This window comes from Carcharodon carcharias, chromosome 24 (assembly GCF_017639515.1).
Source record: "Carcharodon carcharias isolate sCarCar2 chromosome 24, sCarCar2.pri, whole genome shotgun sequence".
NCBI classification, from domain to species: Eukaryota; Metazoa; Chordata; class Chondrichthyes; order Lamniformes; family Lamnidae; genus Carcharodon; species Carcharodon carcharias.
In genome coordinates, this window is record NC_054490.1 from 8,593,139 (window position 1) to 8,616,580 (window position 23,442).

General features: G+C 54.3%; 1 protein-coding gene across 1 annotated transcript in view; it reads left to right on the plus strand.

Moving 5' to 3' along the window:
* The first annotated feature begins 6,927 nt into the window (after positions 1-6,927).
* LOC121269334 (large neutral amino acids transporter small subunit 3-like) overlaps positions 6,928-23,442 on the plus strand; it is a 147,651-nt gene continuing 131,136 nt past the window's right edge. Inside the window, exons 1-2 of the mRNA XM_041173885.1 lie at positions 6,928-7,150; positions 16,684-16,839. Of these exons, the coding sequence (XP_041029819.1) occupies positions 16,686-16,839 (154 nt within the window). The 5' untranslated portion in view covers positions 6,928-7,150; positions 16,684-16,685. The remainder of the gene's footprint in view (positions 7,151-16,683; positions 16,840-23,442) is intronic.

The window sequence follows — 23,442 nt, forward strand, 5'->3', positions numbered from 1 at the left end:
CAGCACTCCCTCAGCACTGACACTCCGACAGTGCGGCTCTCCTTCAGTACTGACCCTCCGACAGTGCGGCGCTCCCTCAGTACTGACCCTCTGACAGTGCGGCGCTCCCTCAGTACTGACCCTCTGACAGTGCGGCACTCCCTCCGAACTTACCCGCCGACAGTGCGGCACTCCCTCAGTACTGACCCTCCGACAGTGAGGCGCTCCCTCAGTACTGACCCTCCGACAGTGTGGCACTCTCTCAGTACTGACCCTCCGAGAGTGCAGCACTCCCTCAGTACTGACCCTCCAACAGTGCGACACTCCCTCAGTACTGACCCTCCGACAGTGCGGCACGCCCTCAGTACTGACACTGTAACAGTGCGGCACTCCCTCAATACTTACCCTCCGACAGTGCCGCGCTCCCTCAGTACTGACCCTCTGACAGTGCGGCACTCCCTCAGTACTGACCCTGTAAGAGTGCGGCACTCCCCCAATACTGACCCTCCGACAGTGCCGCGCTCCCTCAGTACTGACCCTCTGACAGTGCGGCACTCCCTCAGTACTGACCCACTGACAGTGCGGCACTCCCTCAGTACTGACCCTCCGACAGTGCGGCACTCTCTCAGTACTGACCCTTTGACAGTGCGGCACTCCCTCAGTACTGACCCTCCGACAGTGCGGCACTCCCTCAGTACTGACCCTCCGACAGTGCCGCGCTCCCTCAGTACTGACCCTCTGACAGTGCAGCACTCCCTCAGTACTGACCCTCCGACAGTGCGGCTCTCCCTCAGTACTGACCCTCCGACAGTGCGGCGCTCCCTCAGTTCTGACCCTCCGACAGTGCGGCACTCCCTCAGTACTGACCCTCCGACAGTGCGGCGCTCCCTCAGTACTGACCCTCAGACAGTGCGGCACTCCCTCTGTACTGACCCTCCGACAGTGCGGCACTCCCACAGTACTGACTCTCCGACAGTGCACCACTCCCTCAGTACTGACCCTCTGACAGTGCGGCACTCCCTCAGTACTGACCCTCCGACAGTGCGGCACTCCCTCAGTATTGACCCTCGGAAAGTTCGACTCTCCCTCAGTACTGACCCTCCAAAAGTGCGGCACTCCTTCAGTACTGACCCTCTGACAGGGCGGCACTCCCTCAGTACTGACCTTCTTACAGTTCAGCTCTCCATCAGTACTGACCCTCCGACAGTGCGGCACTCCCTCAGTACTGACCCTCCGACAGTGCGGCACTCCCTCAGTACGGACCCTCTGATAGTGCGGCACTCCCTCAGTACTGATCCTCCGACAGTGCAGCACTCCCTCAGTACTGACCCTCCCACAGTGCGGCAATCCCTCAGAACTGACCCGCCGACAGTGCGGCACTCCCTCAGTACTGTCCCTCCGACAGTGCTGCGCTCCGTCACTACTGACCCTCCAACAGTATGGCACTCCCTCAGTACTGACCCTCCAACAGTGCGGCGCTCCCTCAGTACTGACCCTCCGCCAGTGCGGCGCGCCCTCAGTACCGACCCTCCGACAGTGCGGCACTCCCTCAGTACTGACCCTCCGACAGTGCGGCACTCCCTCAGTACTGACCCTCCGACAGTGCGGCACTCCCTCAGTACTGACCCTCCGACAGTGCAGCACTCCCTCAGCACTTACCCTCCGACAGTGCAGCACTCCCTCAGCACTGACCCTCCGACAGTGCGGCTCTCCTTCAGTACTGACCCTCCGACAGTGCGGCGCTCCCTCAGTACTGACCCTCTGACAGTGCGGTGCTCCCTCAGTACTGACCCTCCGACAGTGAGGCGCTCCCTCAGTACTGACCCTCCGACAGTGTGGCACTCTCTCAGTCCTGACCCTCCGAGAGTGCAGCACTCCCTCAGTACTGACCCTCCAACAGTGCGACACTCCCTCAGTACTGACCCTCCGACAGTGCGGCACGCCCTCAGTACTGACACTGTAAGAGTGCGGCACTCCCTCAATACTTACCCTCCGACAGTGCCGCGCTCCCTCAGTACTGACCCTCTGACAGTGCGGCACTCCCTCAATACTTACCCTCCGACAGTGCCGCGCTCCCTCAGTACTGACCCTCTGACAGTGCGGCACTCCCTCAGTACTGACCCTGTAAGAGTGCGGCACTCCCTCAATACTGACCCTCCGACAGTGCCGCGCTCCCTCAGTACTGACCCTCTGACAGTGCGGCACTCCCTCAGTACTGACCCACTGACAGTGCGGCACTCCCTCAGTACTGACCCTCCGACAGTGCGGCACTCCCTCAGTACTGACCCACTGACAGTGCGGCACTCCCTCAGTACTGACCCTTCGACAGTGCGGCACTCCCTCAGTACTGACCCTCAGACAGTGCCGCGCTCCCTCAGTACTGACCCTCTGACAGTGCAGCACTCCCTCAGTACTGACCCTCCGACAGTGTGGCTCTCCCTCAGTACTGACCCTCCCACACTGCGGCACTCCCTCTGTACTCACCCTCCGACAGTGCAGCACTCCCTCAGTACTGACCCTCCGACAGTGCGGCGCTCCCTCAGTACTCAACCTCCGACAGTGCGGCTCTCCCTCAGTACTGACCCTCTGACAGTGCAACACTCCCTCAGTACTGACCCTCCGACAGTGCGGCGCTCCCTCAAAACTGACCTTCCGAGAGTGCGGCAATCCCTCAGTACGGACCCTCCGACAGCGCTTCCTCAGTACTGACCCTCTGACAGTGCGGCGAACCCTCAGCACTGACCCTCCGACAGTGCGGCAGTCCCTCAGTACTGACCCTCCAACAGTGCGGCACTCCCTCAGTACTGACCCTCCGACAGTGCGGCACTCCCTCAGTACTGACCCTCCGACAGTGCGGCGCTCCCTCAGTACTGACCCTCAGACAGTGCGGCACTCCCTCTGTACTGACCCTCTGACAGGGCGGCACTCCCTCAGTACTGACCCTCTTACAGTGCAGCTTTCCATCAGTACTGACCCTCCGACAGTGCGGCACTCCCTCAGCACTGACCCTCCGACGGTGCGGCTTTCCCTCAGTACTGACCCTCCGACAGTGCGGCACACCCTCAGTACTGACCCTCTGACAGTGCAGCACTCCCTTATTACTGACCCTCCGACAGTGCGGCCCTACCTCTGTACTCACCCTCCGACAGTGCGGCACTCCCTCAGTACTGACCCTCCGACCGTGCGGCATTCCCTCAGTGCTGACCCTCAGACAGTGCGGCACTCCCTCAGTACTGATCCTCCGACAGTGCGGCACTCCCTCAGTACTGACCCTCCGACAGTGCAGCGCTCGGTCAGTACGGAACTTCCGACAGTCCGGCCCTCCCTCATTACTGACCCTCCGACAGTGCGGCACTCCTTCAGTACTGACCCTCCGACAGTGCGGCACTCCCTCAGTACTGACACTCCGACAGTGCGGCACTCCCTCAGTACTGACCCTCCGACAGTGTGGCACTCTCTCAGTACTGACCCTCCGACAGTGAGGCGCTCCCTCAGTACTGACCCTCCGACAGTGTGGCACTCTCTCAGTACTGACCCGCCGACAGTGCAGCACTCCCTCAGTACTGACACTCCGACAGTGCGGCACGCCCTCAGTACTGACCCTCCGAGAGTGCATCACTCCCTCAGTACTGACCCTCCGACAGTGCGGCACGCCCTCAGTACTGACCCTGTAACATTGCGGCAGTGTCACTGAATATTTGTAAGGCACAGGTAGATAGATTCTTGTTAGGCGAGGCAGTCAAAGGTCATCGGCTGGGTCGGGGGGTGGTGTGTGTGGGTGGAATTCGAAACAGGGCAGCCAGATCCTTATCGGACGACGGAGCATGCCGGAGGGGCTTATCCGTCTGTCAATGGGTCAGCAGCAGTCCCCGTGGTCTCTGACTGGTACTCAGAGCTGGAGACCTTATCGGAGGGGTCAAGGGGGACTAGCGACTTGCCCACCGGAAATACCAACTTCCTGGTTCAGTCCCCACGGTGTCATAACCTCAGGGCTTCCGAGGGGTTCCCACCGCTCCTTCCCGGCATTCCGCCGGGATGTGGCGGTCTGGAGACAGGGAAGTTTGGGATGTGAGGGTCTTCAATGAGATCGCCACTCGTTCTTGTAAATTACCGACCGAAGGGCTGAGTTCCCGAGAACAGGGAGATTTGCAACAATCGTCAGCCGCACAGTGACAGGTTCGCCAGCCCTAAGTAACAGAGTAACACTAGTTAAGACTCCAGGGATACAGAGTTAGCTACACCGTAGCCGGTATCACCGTCCCTTCACCATCACAAGACTGCAGAGTCTTGCCCCACTCCAGAGGCCTGAGGCACATACTCCAGGCTGCTATTCCCAGCGCAGTACTGACGGTGTGCCGCACTGTCGGAGGATCAGTACTGAGGGAGTGCCGCACTGTCGGAGGATCAGTACTGAGGGAGTGCTGCACTGTCGGAGGATCAGTACTGAGGGAGTGCCGCACTGTCGGAGGGTCAGTACTGAGGGAGCGTCGCACTGTCGGAGGGTCAGTACTGAGGGAGCGCCGCACTGGCGGAGGGTCAGTACTGACGGAGTGCTGCACTGTCGGAGGGTCAGTGCTGAGGGAGTGCCGCACTTTCGGAGGGTCAGTACTGAGGGAGTGCCGCACTGTCGGAGGGTCAGTACAGAGGGAGTGCCGCACTGTCAGAGGGTCAGTACTGAGGGAGTGCTGCACTGTCGGGGCGTCAGTACTGAGGGAGTGCCACACTGTTGGACGGTCAGTATTGAGGGAGCGCCACACTGTCGGAGGATCAGTACTGAGGGAGTGCCGCACTGTCGGAGGGTCAGTACTGAGGGAGTGCCGCACTGTCGGAGGGTCAGTACTGAGGGAGTGCCGCACTGTCGGAGGGTCAATACTGAGGGAGTGCCGCACTGTCAGAGGGTCAGTACTGAGAGAGTTCTGCACTGTCAGAGGGTCAGTACTGAGGGAGTTCTGCACTGTCAGAGGGTCAGTACTGAGAGAGTGCCACACTTTTGGAGGGTCATTACTGAGGGAGCGCTGCACTGTCAGAGGGTCAGTACTGAGGGAGTGCCGCACTGTCGGAGGGTCAGTACTGAGGGAGAATGTTGGAGAACATCTAGAAAACCAAAATATAATCAGGCAGAACAAACACGGTTTAGTGAAAGGGAAACCATGTTGGACAAAATTTATTTGAGTTCTTTGAGGGAGTCGCAAGCAGGGTAGATAAAGGTGAACCAGTAGATGTAGTGTATTTGGATTTCCCATAGGAATTAAGTGCCACATTAAGGTTACTACACAAGATAAGAGCTCTTAATGTTTGAGGTGATGTATCAGCATGGATAGAGGATTGGCTAATGAACAGGAAACAGAGCGTTCAGATAAATGGGTCATTTTCAGTTTGGCAAACTGTAACACGTGGAGTGCCATCAATATTTACACTTGATACCACTGGCTTGGGTGAAGGGATTGTAGCCAAATTTGCTTCCAATACATAGATAGACAGGAAAGCAAATTGTGAGGAAGATACAAAGTGTCCACAAAGAGATCTAGATAGGTTAGGTGAATGAGCCAAAGTTTGTCAGATGGAATATGAGGCGGGATGAGGCAGTCCACATTGGCAGGAAGAATTGAAAAGTGAAATATTATTTGAATGGAGAGAGACTGCCGAACACTGCAGTGCAGAGGGATCTGGGTGTCCTAGTGGATGAATCACAACAAGTTAGTATGCAGGTGCAGCAAGTGATTAGGAAGGTAAGTGGAGTGTTGGTGTTTATTACAAGGGGGGTGGAGTATAAAAGTGGGGAAGTCTCGCTCCGACTGTACAGGGCATTGGTGAGTCCGCACCTGGAGCACCTGTGGACAGTTTCCGTCTCCTTACCTAAGGATCGACACACTGGAATTGGAGGCTGTTCGGAGAAGGTTCACTCGGCCGATTCCTGGGGTGAAGGGGGTTTGTCTGGTGAGGAGAGGGTGAGCAGGTTAGGCCCTGTACCCATTGGAGTTTAGAGGAATGAGGGGGTGGTCTTATTGAAACATATCAGATTCTGGAGGGAGGGAGGGGGGCTTGACAGGGTGGATGCTAAGAGGATGTTCCCCCCCCCTCGTGGGGTGGGGGGGGGGTGGGGGGGTGGTGGAATCTAGAACAAGGTGGGGGGGGGGGAATCTACAATGAGGGGATGGGGCACAGTTTCAGAACGAGGGGTCTCCCATCGAAGAGGGAGACGGGGAGGAATTCCCTCTCTCGGAGGGTCGTGAGTTTGTGGAATTCTACCCCCCCCCCCACCTCCCTCCCTCCAGAGAGCAGTGGGGGTGGGGTGGGGGGGGCGGGGGTGGTGGGGGGAGGAGGGAGGAGCTGGGTCACTGAATATATTCAAGGCTGAGTTGGACAGGTTTAGGATTTTGGTCCTGAGGTGGTGGCACAGTTTGTAATCTCCTGCCTGGAGTCTGTGGGGAGCTGGGTTCCAGTGCTCGCAACAAGGCGGCGGACCGTGAAATCTGGTTTCGGTATCAACATCTGGAAATAGCTGTGACCGCAAGGCTGTGTCCTTCTCTCAAGTATTTCAACAAGCAAAAAGAAGCTCTGCCAATATTGCAAAAAAATAAAATAAACAGTGTCTGTCATTATTGCATTCTCAATATTTAATACACACACACACACACACACACACACACAGAGACTAGTTTGCAAGAGCACGTTAGGAAACAATGATCGATAGCGACAGATACATGCAGAGCCTCTTCCTGTGTGTGTGTGTGTGTGTGTGTGAGAGAGAGAGAGAGAGAGAAGGGGGGGGGGGTGGTGTGTAGATTGTGAAGGACTCACTCACTCCCCCTTAAACTGCAGAGCGCCACGTGTTCTCCTTATTTCAACCTCTCTCTCTCTCCCTCTCTGAGGCTGCGGCTGAATTGAAGGGTTCCTCTGTCCCCCCACCCACCCACCCCTCTCGAGGCTTTGCCAGGAAACGTTCGTTGTTGGTGGGGGGGGGAGAGGTGGTGAGTATGTGTGAGTTGGGATATGGATATGGGAGGGAGAGACACAGTTTCCCAGCTGCACTCCTGAAGTTTGCTGCTTAACTCCTGAAGTTTGCTGCTTGACTCCTGAAGTTTGCTGCTGAACAACTCCTTCCCACAACCTTTACGCTGAGCTGCTGTTGCGCTTGAGGAACTGACCGGGGTTTTCTTTTTACGTTGAAGTGAGTTGATATTTTCCAGATGTGGATGGGTGATTTTTATTTGCTCCGTGGGTTTCCACCCCCCTCCCTCCCCCTTTCTCTCTCTGGCTCTGTCTCTCTCTCTCTCTCTCTCTCTCTGTCAAGGGGAACTGGAGCAGTTTCTCTGGGACAGGTTTGATTTTTTTTCTTTGTGTGTTGGGGGGGGGGGGGGGGGGGGGGGCGGTGTGGGGGTGAGGGAAGGAGGTAGTGGAGGTGGAGGTGGAGAAGGGCGATCGCCTCCACATGGAGTGTGGGTGTCGGGTTTCCCGTCGTCAATTTCCACCCTCGCCTGGGTCAGATTCAGAGGCACACTGGATTTCCTGTTTCTGCCGGGTCCCTCTCTTCCCCTCACCACCCCCCCCCCCAACTTGTCAGTGTGTGTGTGTGTGTGTGTCCCTGTCTGTCTCTGCTACATGTGTGTGTGTGTGTGTGTCCCTGTCTGTCTCTGCTCCATGTGTGTGTGTGTGTGTCCCTGTCTGTCTCTGCTCCATGTTTGTGTGTGTGTGTCCCTGTCTGTCTCTGCTCCATGTGTGTGTGTGTGTGTGTGTCCCTGTCTGTCTCTGCTCCATGTTTGTGTGTGTGTGTCCCTGTCTGTCTCTGCTCCACGTGTGTGTGTGTGTCTGTCTGTCTCTGCTCCATGTGTGTGTGTGTGTGTGTGTCCCTGTCTGTCTCTGCTCCATGTGTGTGTGTGTGTGTCCCTGTCTGTCTCTGCTCCGTGTGTGTGTGTGTGTGTGTGTGTGTCCCTGTCTGTCTCTGCTCCATGTGTGTGTGTGTCCCTGTCTGTCTCTGCTCCGTGTGTGTGTGTCCCTGTCTGTCTCTGCTCCGTGTGTGTGTGTCCCTGTCTGTCTGCTCCATGTGTGTGTGTGTCCCTGTCTGTCTCTGCTCCATGTTTGTGTGTGTGTCCCTGTCTGTCTCTGCTCCATGTTTGTGTGTGTGTGTGTCCCTGTCTGTCTCTGCTCCATGTGTGTGTGTGTGTATCCCTGTCTGTCTCTGCTCCATGTGTGTGTGTGTCCCTGTCTGTCTCTGCTCCATGTGTGTGTGTGTCCCTGTCTGTCTCTGCTCCATGTTTGTGTGTGTGTCCCTGTCTGTCTCTGCTCCATGTGTGTGTGTGTCCCTGTCTGTCTCTGCTCCATGTGTGTGTGTGTCCCTGTCTGTCTCTGCTCCATGTGTGTGTGTGTGTGTCCCTGTCTGTCTCTGCTCCATGTTTGTGTGTGTGTGTGTCCCTGTCTGTCTCTGCTCCATGTGTGTGTGTGTGTGTCCCTGTCTGTCTCTGCTCCGTGTGTGTGTGTGTGTCCCTGTCTGTCTCTGCTCCATGTGTGTGTGTGTGTCCCTGTGTCTCTGCTCCGTGTGTGTGTGTTTGTGTGTGTCCCCTGTCACTCCCGTGTGTGTGTGTCCCTGTCTGTCTCTGCTCCATGTGTGTGTGTGTGTGTGTGTCCCTGTCTGTCTCTGCTCCATGTTTGTGTGTCCCTGTCTGTCTCTGCTCCATGTGTGTGTGTGTGTCCCTGTCTGTCTCTGCTACATGTGTGTGTGTGTCCCTGTCTGTCTCTGCTCCATGTGTGTGTGTGTGTGTGTGTGTGCCTGTCTGTCTCTGCTCCGTATGTGTGTGTGTCTGTCACTCCCATGTGTCTGTGTGTGTGTCCCTGTCTGTCTCTGTTGCATGTGTGTGTGTGTGTGTGTCCCTGTCACTCGTGTGTGTGTGTGTGTGTGTGTGTCTGTCACTCGTGTGTGTGTGTGTGTGTGTCTGTCACTCGTGTGTGTGTGTGTGTGTGTGTGTGTGTGTGTCTGTCACTCGTGTGTGTGTGTGTCCCTGTCACTCGTGTGTGTGTGTGTCCCTGTCACTCGTGTGTGTGTGTCCCTGTCACGTGTGTGTGTGTCCCTGTCAATTGTGTATGTGTGTGTCCCTGTCACGTGTGTGTGTGTGTGTGTCCCTGTCACTCGTGTATGTGTGTGTCCCTGTCACTCGTGTATGTGTGTCCCTGTCACTCGTGTATGTGTGTCCCTGTCACGTATGTGTGTGTGTGTCCCTGTCACGTGTGTGTGTGTGTCTGTCACTCGTGTATGTGTGTGTCCCTGTCACATGTGTCTGTGTGTGTGTCCCTGTCACTCCCGTGTGTCTGTGTGTATGTCTGTCTGTCTCTGCTCCATGTGTGTGTGTTCCTGTCACTCCCATATATGTGTGTGTGTCCCTGTCACTTGTGCGTGTGTGTGTGCGTCCCTCGTGCGTGCGTTTGTGTGTGCGTCTCTGTCACTCCTGCATGCGTGTGTGTGTGCGTCTCTGTCACTCCTGCATGCATGTGTGTGTGCATCTCTGTCATGCCTGCATGCGTGTGTGCATCTGTCACGCCTGCATGCATGTGTGTGTGCGTCTCTGTCACGCCTGCATGTGTGTGTGTGTGCATCTTTGTCACTGCTGCATGTGTGTGTGTGTGCGTCTCTGTCATGCCTGCATGCGTGTATGTATGCGTCTCTGTCACCCTTGTGTGTGTGTGTGTCTGTCTGTCTCTGTCACTCCACGCGTGTGTGTGTGCATCTCTGTCACTCCTGCATGCATGTGTGTGCCCGTCTCTGTCACTTCATGCGTGTGTGTGCCCGTCTCTGTCACTCCATGCATGTGTGTGCACGTCCCTGTCACTCCATGCGTGTGTGTGTGCGTGTCTGTCACTCCATGCGTGTGTGTGTGCGTCTCTGTCACTCCATGTGAGTGTGTGTGCATCTCTGTCACTCCATGTGTGTGTGTGTGCGTCTCTGTCATTCCATGCGTGTGTGTGTGCGTCTCTGTCACTCCATGCGTGTTTGTGTGCGTCTCTGTCACTCCATGCGTGTGTGTGTGCGTCTCTGTCACTCCATGCGTGTGTGTGTGCGTCTCTGTCACTCCATGCGTGTGTGTGTGCGTCTCTGTCGCTCCAAGCGTGTGTGTGTACGTCTCTGTCACTCCATGCATGTGTTTGTGCATGCGTGTGCGTCTCTGCCACGCGCGTGTGTTTGTGCATGCATCTGTCACTCGTGCATGCATCCCTGTCACTCATTCGTGCATGCGTCCCTGTGTGTATGTGTGTCTGTCTGTCTCTGTCAACCCTGTGTGTGTGTGTGTGTGTGTGTGTGTGTGTGTGTCTGTCTGTCTCTGTCACCCCAGTGTGTGTGGGTGTGTGTGTGTCTGTCTCTGTCACCCTTGTGTGTGTGTGTCTGTCTGTCTGTCTCAGTTACCCCCGTGTGTGTGTGTGTCTCTGTCACCCCTGTGTGTGTGTGTCAGTCACCCCTGTGTGTGTGTGTGTGTCTCTGTCACCCCTGTGTGTGTGTGTGTGTGTGTGTTTGTGCATCTCTGTCACGCTTGTATGTGCGCGACTCTGTCACCTGTGTGTATGTGTGTGCACATCTCTGTTACTCCTTGCATGTGTGTCTCTGTCATTCCTGTGTGTGTGTGTCTCTGTCATGTGTGCCTGTGCGCGCCTCTCTGTCGTGTGTGTGTGTATCTGTCACTTCTACCAGTGTCTACCTGTCTGTCTGAGTCACTTCTGCCACTCGTGCGCTCTCTCTGTGCCTGACTGCCACACTCTCTCTCTCTCTCTCTGCCTCAATGCCTCTCTCTCCCTTTTTCTTTCTCTCTCCTCCTCTCTCTCTGTGCCTCACTGCCACTCGCTCTATCTCTTTCTCTCTCTCTCTGTCTCAATGCCTCTCTCTCTCTGTTTATTTCTGTCTCTCTGTCTCACTGCCACTCTCTGTCTCTGTCTCAGTGCTACTCTCTCTCTCTCTCTGTCTCACTACCTCTCTCTCTCTCTCTCTCTGTGTCTCACTGCCTCTCTCTCTCTCTGTGTCTCACTGCCTCTCTCTCTCTCTCTCTGTGTCTCACTGCCTCTCTCTCTCTCTCTGTGTCTCACTGCCACTCTCTCTCTGTGTCTCACTGCCTCTCTCTCTCTCTCTGTGTCTCACTGCCTCTCTCTCTCTCTGTCTCACTGTCTCTATCTCTCTCTCTCTCTCTCTGTGTCTCACTGCCTCTCTCTCTCTGTGTCTCACTGTCTCTATCTCTCTCTCTCTCTCTGTGTCTCACTGCCTCTCTCTCTCTCTCTCTGTGTCTCACTACCTCTCTCTCTCTCTCTCTGTGTCTCACTGCCACTCTCTCTCTGTGTCTCACTGCCTCTCTCTCTCTCTCTCTCTGTGTCTCACTGCCTCTCTCTCTCTCCCTGTGTCTCACTGCCTCTCTCTCTCTGTGTCTCACTGCCTCTCTCTCTCTCTCTCTGTGTCTCACTGCCTCTCTCTCTCTCCCTGTGTCTCACTGCCTCTCTCTCTGTGTGTCTCACTGCCTCTATCTCTCTCTCTCTCTCTCTGTGTCTCACTGCCTCTCTCTCTCTCTCTGTGTCTCACTGCCTCTCTCTCTCTCTCTGTGTCTCACTGCCTCTCTCTCTCTCTGTGTCTCACTGCCTCTATCTCTCTCTCTCTCTCTCTGTGTCTCACTGCCTCTCTCTCTCTCTCTGTGTCTCACTGCCTCTCTCTCTCTCTGTGTCTCACTGCCTCTCTCTCTCTCTGTGTCTCACTGCCTCTCTTTCTCTCTCTCTCTCTGTGTGTCTCACTGCCTCTCTCTCTCTCTGTCTCATTGCCTCTCGCTCTCTCTCTGTGTCTCACTGCCTCTCTCACTCTCTCTGTATCTCACTGCCTCTCTCTCTCTCTCTGTGTCTCACTGCCTCTCTCCCTATCACAGAATCACACGGTGCAGAAGAGGCCCTTCAGCCCATCGAGTCTGCACCGACACGTGAGAAACACCTGACCTACCTCCCTAACCCCATTGACCAGCACTTGGCCCATAGCCTTGAATGTTATACAAAAACAGAAATACCTGGTAAAGCTCAGCTGGTCTGGCAGCATCTGCGGAGAGGGACACAGTTAACATTTCGAGTCCGTGTGACTCTTCAACAGAACTAAGTAAAAATAGAAGAGAGGTGAAATATAAGCTGGTTTAAGGGGGGGGGGGGTGGGACAGGTAGAGCTGGATAGAGGGTCAGTGATAGGTGGAGATAACCAAAATATGTCCCAGCCAAAAGGATAAAGAGGTGTTGAAGGTGGTGATATTATCTAAGGAATGTGCTAATTAAGGGTAGAAAGGATGAGCAAGGTACAGATAGCCCTTGTGGGGGTGGGGTGGGGGGAAGGGAAGGGATTGAAATAGACTAAAGGTAGAGATAAAACAATGGATTGAAATACATTTAAAAATAATGGAAATAGGTGGGAAAAGAAAAATCTATATAAATTATTGGGAAAAAAGGGGGAATCGGAAAGGGGGTGGGGATGGAGGGAGAGAGTTCATGATCTAAAGTTGTTGATTTCAATATTCAGTCCGGAAGGCTGTAAAGTGCCTGGTCGGAAGATGAGGTGCTGTTCCTCCAGTTTGCGTTGGGCTTCACTGGAACAATGCAGCAAGCCAAGGACAGACATGTGGGCAAGAGAGCAGGGTGGAGTGTTGAAATGGCAAGCGACAGGGAGGTCTGGGTCATGCTTGAGGACAGACCGCAGGTGTTTTACAAACAGTCACCCAGTCTGCGTTTGGTCTCTCCAATGTAGAGGAGACCACATTGGGAGCAGCCAATGCAGTAGACTAAATTGAGGGAAGTGCAAGTGAAATGCTGCTTCACTTGAAAGGAATGTTTGGGCCCTTGGACGGTGAGGAGAGAGGAAGTGAAGGGGCAGGTACATCTTTTGCGTGGGCATGGGGAGGTGCCATAGGTGGGGGTTGAGGAGTAGGGGGTGATGGAAGAGTGGACCAGGGTGTCCCGGAGGGTGCGATCCCTACGGAATGCCGACAGTGGGGGTGAAGGGAAAATGTGTTTGGTGGTGGCATCATGCTGGAGTTGGCGGAAATGGCAGAGGATGATCCTTTGAATGCGGAGGCTGGTGGGGTGATAAGTGAGGACAAAGGGACCCTATCATGTTTCTGGGAGGGAGGAGAAGGCATGAGGGCGGATGCGCGGGAGATGGGCCGGACACGGTTGAGGGCCCTGTCAACGACCGTGGGTGGAAAACCTCGGTTAAGGAAGAAGGAGGACATGTCAGAGGAACTGTTTTTGAAGGTAGCATCATCGGAACAGATGCGACGGAGGCGAAGGAACTGAGAGAATGGGATGGAGTCCTTACAGGAAGCGGGGTGTGAGGAGCTGTAGTCGAGATAGCTGTGGGAGTCGGTGGGTTTGTAATGGATATTGGTGGACAGTCTATCACCAGAGATTGAGACAGAGAGGTCAAGGAAGGGAAGGGAAGTGTCAGAGATGGACCACTTGAAAATGATGGAGGGGTGGAGATCGGAAGCAAAATTAATAAATTTTTCCAAGTCCTGACGAGAGCATGAAGCGGCACCGAAGTAATCATCGATGTACCGGAGAAAGAGTTGTGGGAGGGGGCCGGAGTAGGACTGGAACAAGGAATGTTCCACATACCCCATAAAGAGACAGGCTTAGCTGGGGCACAAGCTACACCTTTTATTTGGAGGAAGTGAGAGGAGTTGAAGGAGAAATTGTTCAGCGTGAGATCAAGTTCAGCCAGACGGAGGAGAGTAGTGGTGGATGGGGATTGTTATGACGATGTCGAGTGCTCATCCAGGTACTTTTTAAAGGATGTGAGGCTAACCCACCTCCACCACCCTCCCAGACAGCGCATCCCAGACCCTCACCACCCTCTGGGTAAAAAAGCTTCTCCTCACATCCCCCCCCTAAACCTCCTGACCCTCGCTTTGAACTTATGTCCCCTCGTGACTGACCCTTCAACTAAAGGGGAACAGCTGCTCCCTATCCACTCTGTCCATGCCCCTCATAATCTTGTACACCTCGATCAGGGTCACCCCTCAGTCTTCTCTGCTCCAACCAAAACAACCCAAGTCTATCCGACCTCTCTTCATATCTTAAATGTTTCATCCCAGGCAACATCCTGGTGAATCTCCTCTGCACCCCCTCCAGTGCAATCACATCCTTCCTATAATGTGGCGACCAGAACTGCACATAGTACTCCAGCTGTGGCCTCACCAAGGCTCTATACAACTCCAACATGACCTCCCTACTTTAGTAACCTATGCCTCGATTGATAAAGGCAAGTGTCCCATATGCCTTTTTCACCACCCCACTAACATGCCCCTCCGCCTTCAGAGATCTCTCTCTCACTCTCTGTGTCTCACTGCCTCTCACTCTCTCTCTCTCTCTGTGTCTCACTGCCTCTCTCTCTCTCTCTCTCTCTCTGTGTCTCACTGTCTCTCTCTCTCTCTCTCTGTGTCTCACTGCCTCTCTCTCTCTCTCTCTCTCTCTGTGTCTCACTGCCTTTCTCTCTCTCTCTCTGTGTCTCACTGCCTCTCTCTCTCTCTCTGTGTCTCACTGCCTTTCTCTCTCTCTCTCTGTGTCTCACTGCCTCTCTCTCTCTCTCTGTGTCTCACTGCCTCTCTCTCTCTGTGTCTCACTGCCTCTCTCTCTCTCTGTGTCTCACTGCCTCTCTCTCTCTCTCTCTGTGTCTCACTGCCTCTCTCTCTCTGTGTCTCACTGCCACTCTCTCTCTGTGTCTCACTGCCTTTCTCTCTCTCTCTCTGTGTCTCACTGCCTCTCTCTCTCTCTCTGTGTCTCACTGCCTTTCTCTCTCTCTCTCTGTGTCTCACTGCCTCTCTCTCTCTCTCTGTGTCTCACTGCCTCTCTCTCTCTGTGTCTCACTGCCTCTCTCTCTCTCTGTGTCTCACTGCCTCTCTCTCTCTCTCTCTGTGTCTCACTGCCTCTCTCTCTCTGTGTCTCACTGCCACTCTCTGTGTCTCACTGCCTCTCTCTCTCTCTCTCTGTATCTCACTGCCTCTCTCTCTCTCTCTCTCTGTGTCTCACTGCCTCTCTGTGTGTCTCACTGCCTTTCTCTCTCTCTCTCTGTGTCTCACTGCCTCTCTCTCTCTGTGTCTCACTGCCTCTCTCTCTCTCTGTGTCTCACTGCCTCTCTCTCTCTCTCTCTCTCTCTGTGTCTCACTGCCTCTCTCTCTCTGTGTCTCACTGCCACTCTCTCTCTGTATCTCACTGCCTCTCTCTCTCTCTCTCTGTATCTCACTGCCTCTCTCTCCCTCTCTCTCTCTCTGTGTCTCACTGCCTCTCTCTCTGTGTGTCTCACTGCCTTTCTCTCTCTCTCTCTCTGTGTCTCACTGCCTCTCTCTCTCTGTGTGTCTCACTGCCTCTCTCTCTGTGTGTCTCACTGCCTCTCTCTCTCTCTCTCTCTGTGTGTCCCACTGCCTCTCTCTCTCTCTCTCTCACTCTCTGTGTCTCACTGCCTCTCTCTCTCTCTCTCTCTCTGTGTCTCACTGCCTTTCTCTCTCTCTGTGTCTCACTGCCTTTCTCTCTCTCTCTCTGTGTCTCACTGCCTCTCTCTCTCTCTCTCTCTCTGTGTCTCACTGCCTTTCTCTCTCTCTGTGTCTCACTGCCTTTCTCTCTCTCTCTCTGTGTCTCACTGCCTCTCTCTCTCTCTCTGTGTCTCACTGCCACTCTCTCTCTGTGTCTCACTGCCTCTCTCTCTCTCTCTGTGTCTCACTGCCTCTCTCTCTCTGTGTCTCACTGTCTCTATCTCTCTCTCTCTCTCTCTGTGTCTCACTGCCTCTCTCTCTCTGTGTCTCACTGTCTCTATCTCTCTCTCTCTCTCTCTGTGTCTCACTGCCTCTCTCTCTCTCTCTCTGTGTCTCACTACCTCTCTCTCTCTCTCTCTGTGTCTCACTGCCACTCTCTCTCTGTTTCTCACTGCCTCTCTCTCTCTCTCTCTCTGTGTCTCACTGCCTCTCTCTCTCTCCCTGTGTCTCACTGCCTCTCTCTCTCTGTGTCTCACTGCCTCTCTCTCTCTCTCTCTCTGTGTCTCACTGCCTCTCTCTCTCTCTCTCTCTGTATCTCACTGCCTCTCTCTCTCTCTCTCTGTGTCTCACTGCCTCTCTCTCTCTCTCTGTGTCTCACTGCCTCTCTCTCTCTGTGTGTCTCACTGCCTCTCTCTCTGTGTGTCTCACTGCCTCTCTCTCTCTCTCTCTCTCTCTGTGTCTCACTGCCTCTCTCTCTCTCTCTGTCTCACTGCCTCTCTCTCTCTGTGTGTCTCACTGCCTTTCTCTCTCTCTCTCTGTGTCTCACTGCCTCTCTCTCTCTCTCTCTGTGTCTCACTGCCTCTCTCTCTCTCTCTGTCTCACTGCCCCTCTCTCTCTCTCTCTCTCTCTGTGTCTCACTGCCTCTCTCTCTCTCTCTCTGTGTCTCACTGCCTCTCTCTCTCTCTCTGTCTCACTGCCCCTCTCTCTCTCTCTCTCTCTCTCTCTCTGTGTCTCACTGCCTCTCTCTCTCTCTCTCTCTCTCTCTCTGTGTCTCACTGCCTCTCTCTCTCTCTCTGTGTGTCTCACTGCCTCTCTCTCTCTCTCTCTCTCTCTCTGTGTCTCACTGCCTCTCTCTCTCTCTCTGTGTGTCTCACTGCCTCTCTCTCTCTCTCTCTGTGTCTCACTGCCTCTCTCTCTCTCTCTCTCTGTGTCTCACTGCCTCTCTCTCTCTCTCTGTGCCTAGCTATGGCTCCCTCCCTCGCCCAGGCATACCGGCGCCGATGGTGGATGGCCGTGACTGCTGTGATCGAGAACCTCCTCTTCTCCGCTGTTCTACTCGGGTGGGCCTCGCTGCTGCTCATGCTGACCAAGGAAGGCTTTTACTCTCACCTCTGCACGGGTAAGTCAAGTCGGCTGTCCTTCCCCTCCCTCCCCTGGGGGGTTGGGGGTTGGGGGGGGTGGGGGGGGGTGGCGGGTTTCTGCGACCCTTCCTGAATCAATAGACGGCGGCAGTCCTGAGTGCGGAAGCCTCTTTTGTCCTGTGAGAGCGTCTGGTGGGACCCTCAGTATCCTCGCCCAGAGCAGAGTCGCTGGTGCCAGTGATGTGGAGGGGACTAATTCCTCATGTGGAGGAATCTAGAACGAGGGAGGAGGGGGGGGTGCGGTTGGGTCACTGTTTCAAAATAAGGGGGTCCATTTAAGACGGAGGTGAGGAGAAATGTTTATTCTCAGAGGAGGTGGGCGGGGGGGTGGTGCGAGACTTTGGAAATCTCTCCCTGAAAGGGCGTTGGAGGCAGAGTCTCTGAATATTTTTAAGGCCGAATGAGATGGATTCCTGACTGACAAGAGGGTGGGGGGTGGGGGGTGGGGTGGGGGTGGTTGAAAGGCTATCTGGGGGGTGGGTGGGGTGGGGGATAGGCGGGAGTCAGATTTCGGCCTACAAACAGATCGGCCACCATCTTACAAAATGGCGGAGCAGGCTCTGAGGGGCCGAATGGCCTACCCCCCCACTCCCCCCACCCTCCCCCCACACCCCCCACCACCCCCACCCCACCCCCACACCCAACACCCCTACCCCTACCCCCCCACCGCTACCCCCCCCACCCCACCCAACCCCCCACACCCCCACCCACCGCTCCCCCCACCCCACTCCCGACCCCCTCACCCCACCCCACCCCCACGGCGCTGTTAGGGAGGGAGTTCCAGGATTTTGTCCGCGTGGTGTAGGTACACCCACAGCGCTGTTAGGGAGTTCCAGGATTATGTCCGTGTGGTGTATGTACACCCACAGCGCTGTTAGGGAGGGAGTTCCAGGATTTTGTCCGTGTGGTGTAGGTACACCCACAGCGCTGTTAGGGAGGGAGTTCCAGGATTTTGTCCGTGTGGTGTAGGTACACCCACAGCGCTGTTAGGGAGGGAGTTCCAGGATTTTGTCCTGTGTGGTGTAGGTACATCCACAGCGCTGTTAGGGAGGGAGTTCCAGGATTTTGTCCGTGTGGTGTATGTACACCCACGGCGCTGTTAGGGAGGGAGTTCCAGGATTTTGTCCGTGTGGTGTAGGTACACCCACAGCGCTGTTAGGGAGGGAGTTCCAGGATTTTGTCCGTGTGGTGTATGTACACCCACGGCGCTGTTAGGGAGGGAGTTCCGGGATTTTGACCTCAGCGACAGTGAAGGAACGGCCGATGTATTTCCAAGTCGGGATGGTGTGTGGCTCGGAGGGGAACTTCCAGGTGGTGTGTGTTCCCCATGTGTCTGCTGCCCTTGTCCTTCTAGATGGTAGAGGTGGTGGGTTTGGGAGGCGCTGTCGAAGGAGCCTTGGTGAGTTGCTGCAGTGCATCTTGTAGATGGTACACACGCTGCTGCTACTGTGCGCGGTGGTGGAGGGAGTGAATGTTTGTGGATGGGGTGCCGATCAAGCGGGGCTGCTTTGTCCTGGACGGTGTCGAGCTTCTTGAGTGTTGTGGGAGCTGCAACTCATCCAGGCAAGTGGGGAGTATCCATCACACTCCTGACTTGTGCCTTGTAGATGGTGGACAGGCTTTGGGGAGTCAGGAGGTGAGTTACTCTCCGCAGGATTCCCAGCCTCTGACTTGCTCTTGTAGCCACAGTATTTATATGGCTGGTCCAGTTCAGTTTCTGGTCAATGACCTTATTAATGTGCTTTGCATGTTAGGGAGGTCATGCTCCAGTTGTACAGGGCTCTGGTGAGACCACATCTGGAGTATTGTGTACAGCGCTGGTCTCCTTATTTAAGGAAGGGTGTGAATGCGTTGGAAGCAGTTTAGAGAAGGTTTACCAGACTAATCCCAGGAATGGGTGGGTTGTCTCATGAGGAAAGGCTGGACAGACTGGGTCAGGATGGGATTGTGTGAGTTGTGAGGAGGGTGTTAAGAGACTTCAAGGTGTTTTAGACAGGTTGAGTGAGTGGGCGAACACATGGCCGATGCAGTATAACGTGGATAAGTGTGAAGTTATCCACTTTGGTAGGAAAAGCAGAATGGCAGAGTATTATTTAAATGGTGATAGATTGGGAAATGTGGATATACAAAGGGACCTGGGTGTCCTTGTACACCAGTCACTGAAAGCAAGCATGCAGGTGCAGCAAGCAGTTAAGAAGGTAAATGGTGTGTTGGCCTTCATTGCCAGAGGACTTGAGTACAGGAGCCAAGGATGTCTCACTACAGCTGTACAGGGCCTTGGGGAGACCACATCTGGAGTATTGTGTGCAGGTTTGGTCTCCTTACCTAAGAAAGGATGTACTTGCCATGGAGGGAGCACAGCGAGGGTTCACCAGACTGATTCCTGGGATGGCAGGATTGTCGTGTGAGCAGAGACCGGGCCGACTAGGCCTGTATTCACTGGAGTTTAGAAGAATGAGAGGGGATCTGATTGAAACGTATAAAATTCTGGCAGGGATGGACAGACTGGACGCAGGGATGGACAGACTGGACGGAGGGATGGACAGACTGGACGGAGGGATGGACAGACTGGACGCAGGGATGGACAGACTGGACGCAGGGATGGACAGACTGGACGGAGGGATGGACAGACTGGACAGAGGGATGGACAGACTGGACGCAGGGATGGACAGACTGGATGGAGGGATGGACGGACTGGACGCAGGGATGGACGGACTGGACGCAGGGATGGACAGACTGGACGCAGGGATGGACAGACTGGACGGAGGGATGGACAGACTGGACAGATGGATGGACAGACTGGACGCAGGGATGGACAGACTGGATGCCAGGAGGGTGGCGAGGGTCTGGAATGTGCTGCCTGGGAGGCTGGTGGAGGTGGGTTGCCTCACATCCTTTAAAAAGTACCTGGATGAGCACTTGGCATCGTCATAACATTCAAGGCTATGGGGGCAAGTGCTGGTGAATGGGGTTAGGGAGGTAGGTCAGGTGTTTCTCACGTGTCGGTGCAGACTCGATGGGCCGAAGGGCCTCTTCTGCATTGTGTGAATCTGTGTGATCTGGCAAATGGAGTATAATGTGGAAAAATGTGATATTGTCTATTTTGGCAAAAAGAATAAAAAAGAAGCTTATTATCTAAATGGTGAGAGGTTGCAGAGCTCTGAGAGATGCAGAGGGATCTGGGTGTCCTAGTGCATGAATCACTAAAGGTTAGTGTGAAGTGTATTATCTAAATGGTGAGAGATTGCAGAGCTCTGAGAGATACAGAAGAATCTGGGTGTCCTAGTGCATGAATCAATAAAGGTTAGTGTGAAGTGTATTATCTAAATGGTGAGAGATTGCAGAGCTCTGAGAGATGCAGAGGGATCTGGGTGTCCCTGGTGCATGAATCACTAAAGGTTAGTGTGAAGTGTATTCTCTAAATGGTGAGAGATTGCAGAGCTCTGAGAGATGCAGAGGGATCTGGGTGTCCTAGTGCATGAATCACTAAAGGTTAGTGTGAAGTGTATTATCTAAATGGTGAGAGATTGCAGAGCTCTGAGAGATACAGAAGGATCTGGGTGTCCTAGTGCATGAACCACAAAAGGCTAGTGAGCAGGTACAGCAGGTAATGAGGAAAGTTAATAGAATCTTATCATTTATTGTGAGGCGGAATTGAATACAAAAGTAGGGAGGTTATGCTCCAGTTGTACAGGGCACTGGAGAGACCACATCTGGAGTATTGCGTACAGCGCTGGTCTCCTTATTTAAGGAAGGGTGTGAATGCGTTGGAAGCAGTTCAGAGAAGGTTTACCAGACTAATCCCAGGAATGGGGTGGGTTGTCTTATGAGAAAAGGCTGGACAGGTTAGGCTCGTATCCGCTGGAGTTTAGAAGAGTGAGAGGCGACTCGATTGAAACCTTTAAGATCCTGAGGGAGTCTTGGACAGGGGTGGATGTGGAGAGGGTGTTTCCTCTTGTGGGAGAATCTAGAACGAGGGGGAGGGGGTCACTGTTTAAAAATAAGGGGTCACCCATGTAAGACGGAGATGAGGAGAAATGTTTTCTCTCTGAAGAGGGGGAGACTTTGGAAATCTCTCCCTCGACAGGCAGTGGAGGCAGAGTCTGTGAATATTTTTAAGGCAGAGGTGGATAGATTCTCGATGAACAAAGGGGTGAAAGGTTATCGGGGGAGCGGGAATGTGGGGTTGAGGTGACATTCAGATCAGCCGCGATCTTATTGAATGGGGGAGCAGGACTCAGAGGGGCCGATGGTCTTTTCCTGCTCCCAGTTCGTGTGTTCGTATGTATGGTGCATTTTTTAAGTGTCCTGTGTATCTGTGTGCCTAACTCTCTGATGTACAACTACCCCACCTCCACCCCTGCAATGTTCCTACCTCAACAACAATGTGCATTTGTATACCAACCTTTTACTTCACGAGAGAGAAAGAGATAGAGATATATTTAGGGAGGGAATTCCAGAGCTCAGGGACGCAAGGCAACTGAAGGCACGGCCGCCAATGGTGGAGCGATGGGAATCAGGGGGGATGGTCAAGAGACCGGAATTGGAGGAGCGCAGAGATCTCGGAGGGTCGTAGGAGGGTTACAGAGTTAGGGAGGGTCGTAGGGGCTGGAGAAGGTTACAGAGATAGGGAAGGTTGTAGGGGCTGGAGGAGGTTACAGATTTAGGGAGGGGTGTAGGGGCTGGAGGAGGTTACAGAGATAGGGAGGGTTGTAGGGGCTGGAGGAGGTTACAGAGATAGGGAGGGTTGTAGGGACTGGAGCAGGTTACAGAGATAGGGAGGGTTATAGGGGCTGGAGGAGGTTACAGAGATAGGGAGGGTTGTAGGGGCTGGAGGAGCTTACAGAGACAGGGAGGGTTGTAGGAGCTGGAGGAGGTTACAAAGACTGGGAGGTGTTGTAGGGGCTGGTGGAGGTTACAGAGATAGGGAGGATTGTAGGGGCTGGAGGAGGTAACAGAGAGAGGGAGGGTTGTAGGGGCTGGTAGATGTTATAGAGATAGGGAAGGTGAAAGGGCTGGAGGTGTTTACAGAGATAGGGAGGGTTGTAGGGACTGGAGGAGGTTACAGAGATAGGGAGGGGTGTAGGGGCTGGAGGAGGTTACAGAGATAGGGAGGGTTATAGGGGCTGGATCGGGGGGGTTACAGAGTGGGGGGAGGGTTGTAGAGGCCGGATGGGGGGGTTACAGAGTGGGAGGGTGGGGGGGTGTGTGACGAGGCTCTGTAGGGATTTGAAAAGAAGGAGATGTATTTGAGTCTGGCTTGAGCGGGAGCCTGTGTAGGTCAGTGAGCTTGGCAGACTGGGCGATGGGACATAGTTTGAGTTACATCGTGGGTAGCATGATTTCAGATGACCTCCAGTTTCTGGAGGTCAGAATGTGGGAGCCCAGCCAAGACTGTATATAAATATAAACGTAAATAAACACAGCGGTCCTAATGCCTCCCAGTCCGGAATAATAATACCCTTTCCTCCTGCCCCGGACAACAATGGTTTTATCCGTTTTTTAATAAAATATTTACTAGCGTTATATGGAGGGATTGGAGAGGGTGTGTAAAGATTTACGAGCGAGATAGAGGAGCTCAGGATCAAACGTTGGGAATCGGAAAATAAACAGCCGGAGTCTGCCTCTCTCTCTCTCTCTCTCTCTCTCGAGAAAAGGCGGCTGAGGGAGGGTGACCCTATTGGAGGCCCTTTCACATTCTGAGAGCTTCCGATCGAGTGGATACAGAGAGAATGATTCCCCTTGTGGGGAGAAACATAACTGGAGGCCATCGATATGAGATGGTCACCAAGAAATCCGTTCGGGGAATTCAGGAGAGACCCCTTTACCCAGAGAGCGGGGAGAGTGTGGGACTCGCTCCCACGGGGAGAGGGGAGAGCGTGGGACTCGCTCCCGCGGGGAGAGGGGAGAGCGTGGGACTCGCTGCCGTGGGGAGAATGTGGGACTCGCTCCCGCGGGGAGTGGCCGAGGGGAATCGCGTCGATGGGTTTAAGAGGAAGCTGGATAAACACACGAGGGAGATGTGCTTTCACATCAACTCCAGCGTTGTGGCCTTGGAGTCAGAAGGTTCCGGGCTCAAGTCTCACTTTAGAGACTTGAGCACAGAAATCTAGTCAGATGCTGCAGTGACACACTATCGGCAGGGGGTCAGTGCTGAGGGAGCACAGCGCTGTCAGGAGGTGGGGGTCAGTGCTGAGGGAGCACAGCGCTGTCAGGAGGTGGGGGTCAGTGCTGAGGGAGCACAGCACTGTTGGGAGGTGGGTGTCAGTGTTGAGGGAGCGCCGCGTTATTGGGGGTGATGGGTCAGTGAGATGGGAGCGCTGTACCATCGGTTGGAGGCAGGGGGAGGGGTCAATGCTGAGCTAGGGTGTTGTTGACAATATTCTGGCAATAGTACTGAAGACTTGTGCTCCAGAACTGGCCGCACCCCTAGCCAAGCTGTTCCAGTACAGCTCCAACACTGGCACCTACCCGGCTATGTGGAAAATTGCCCAGGTATGTCCTGTACACAAAAATCAGGACAAATCCAACCCGACCAATTACCGCCCCATCAGTCTACTCTCCATCATCAGTAAAGTAAT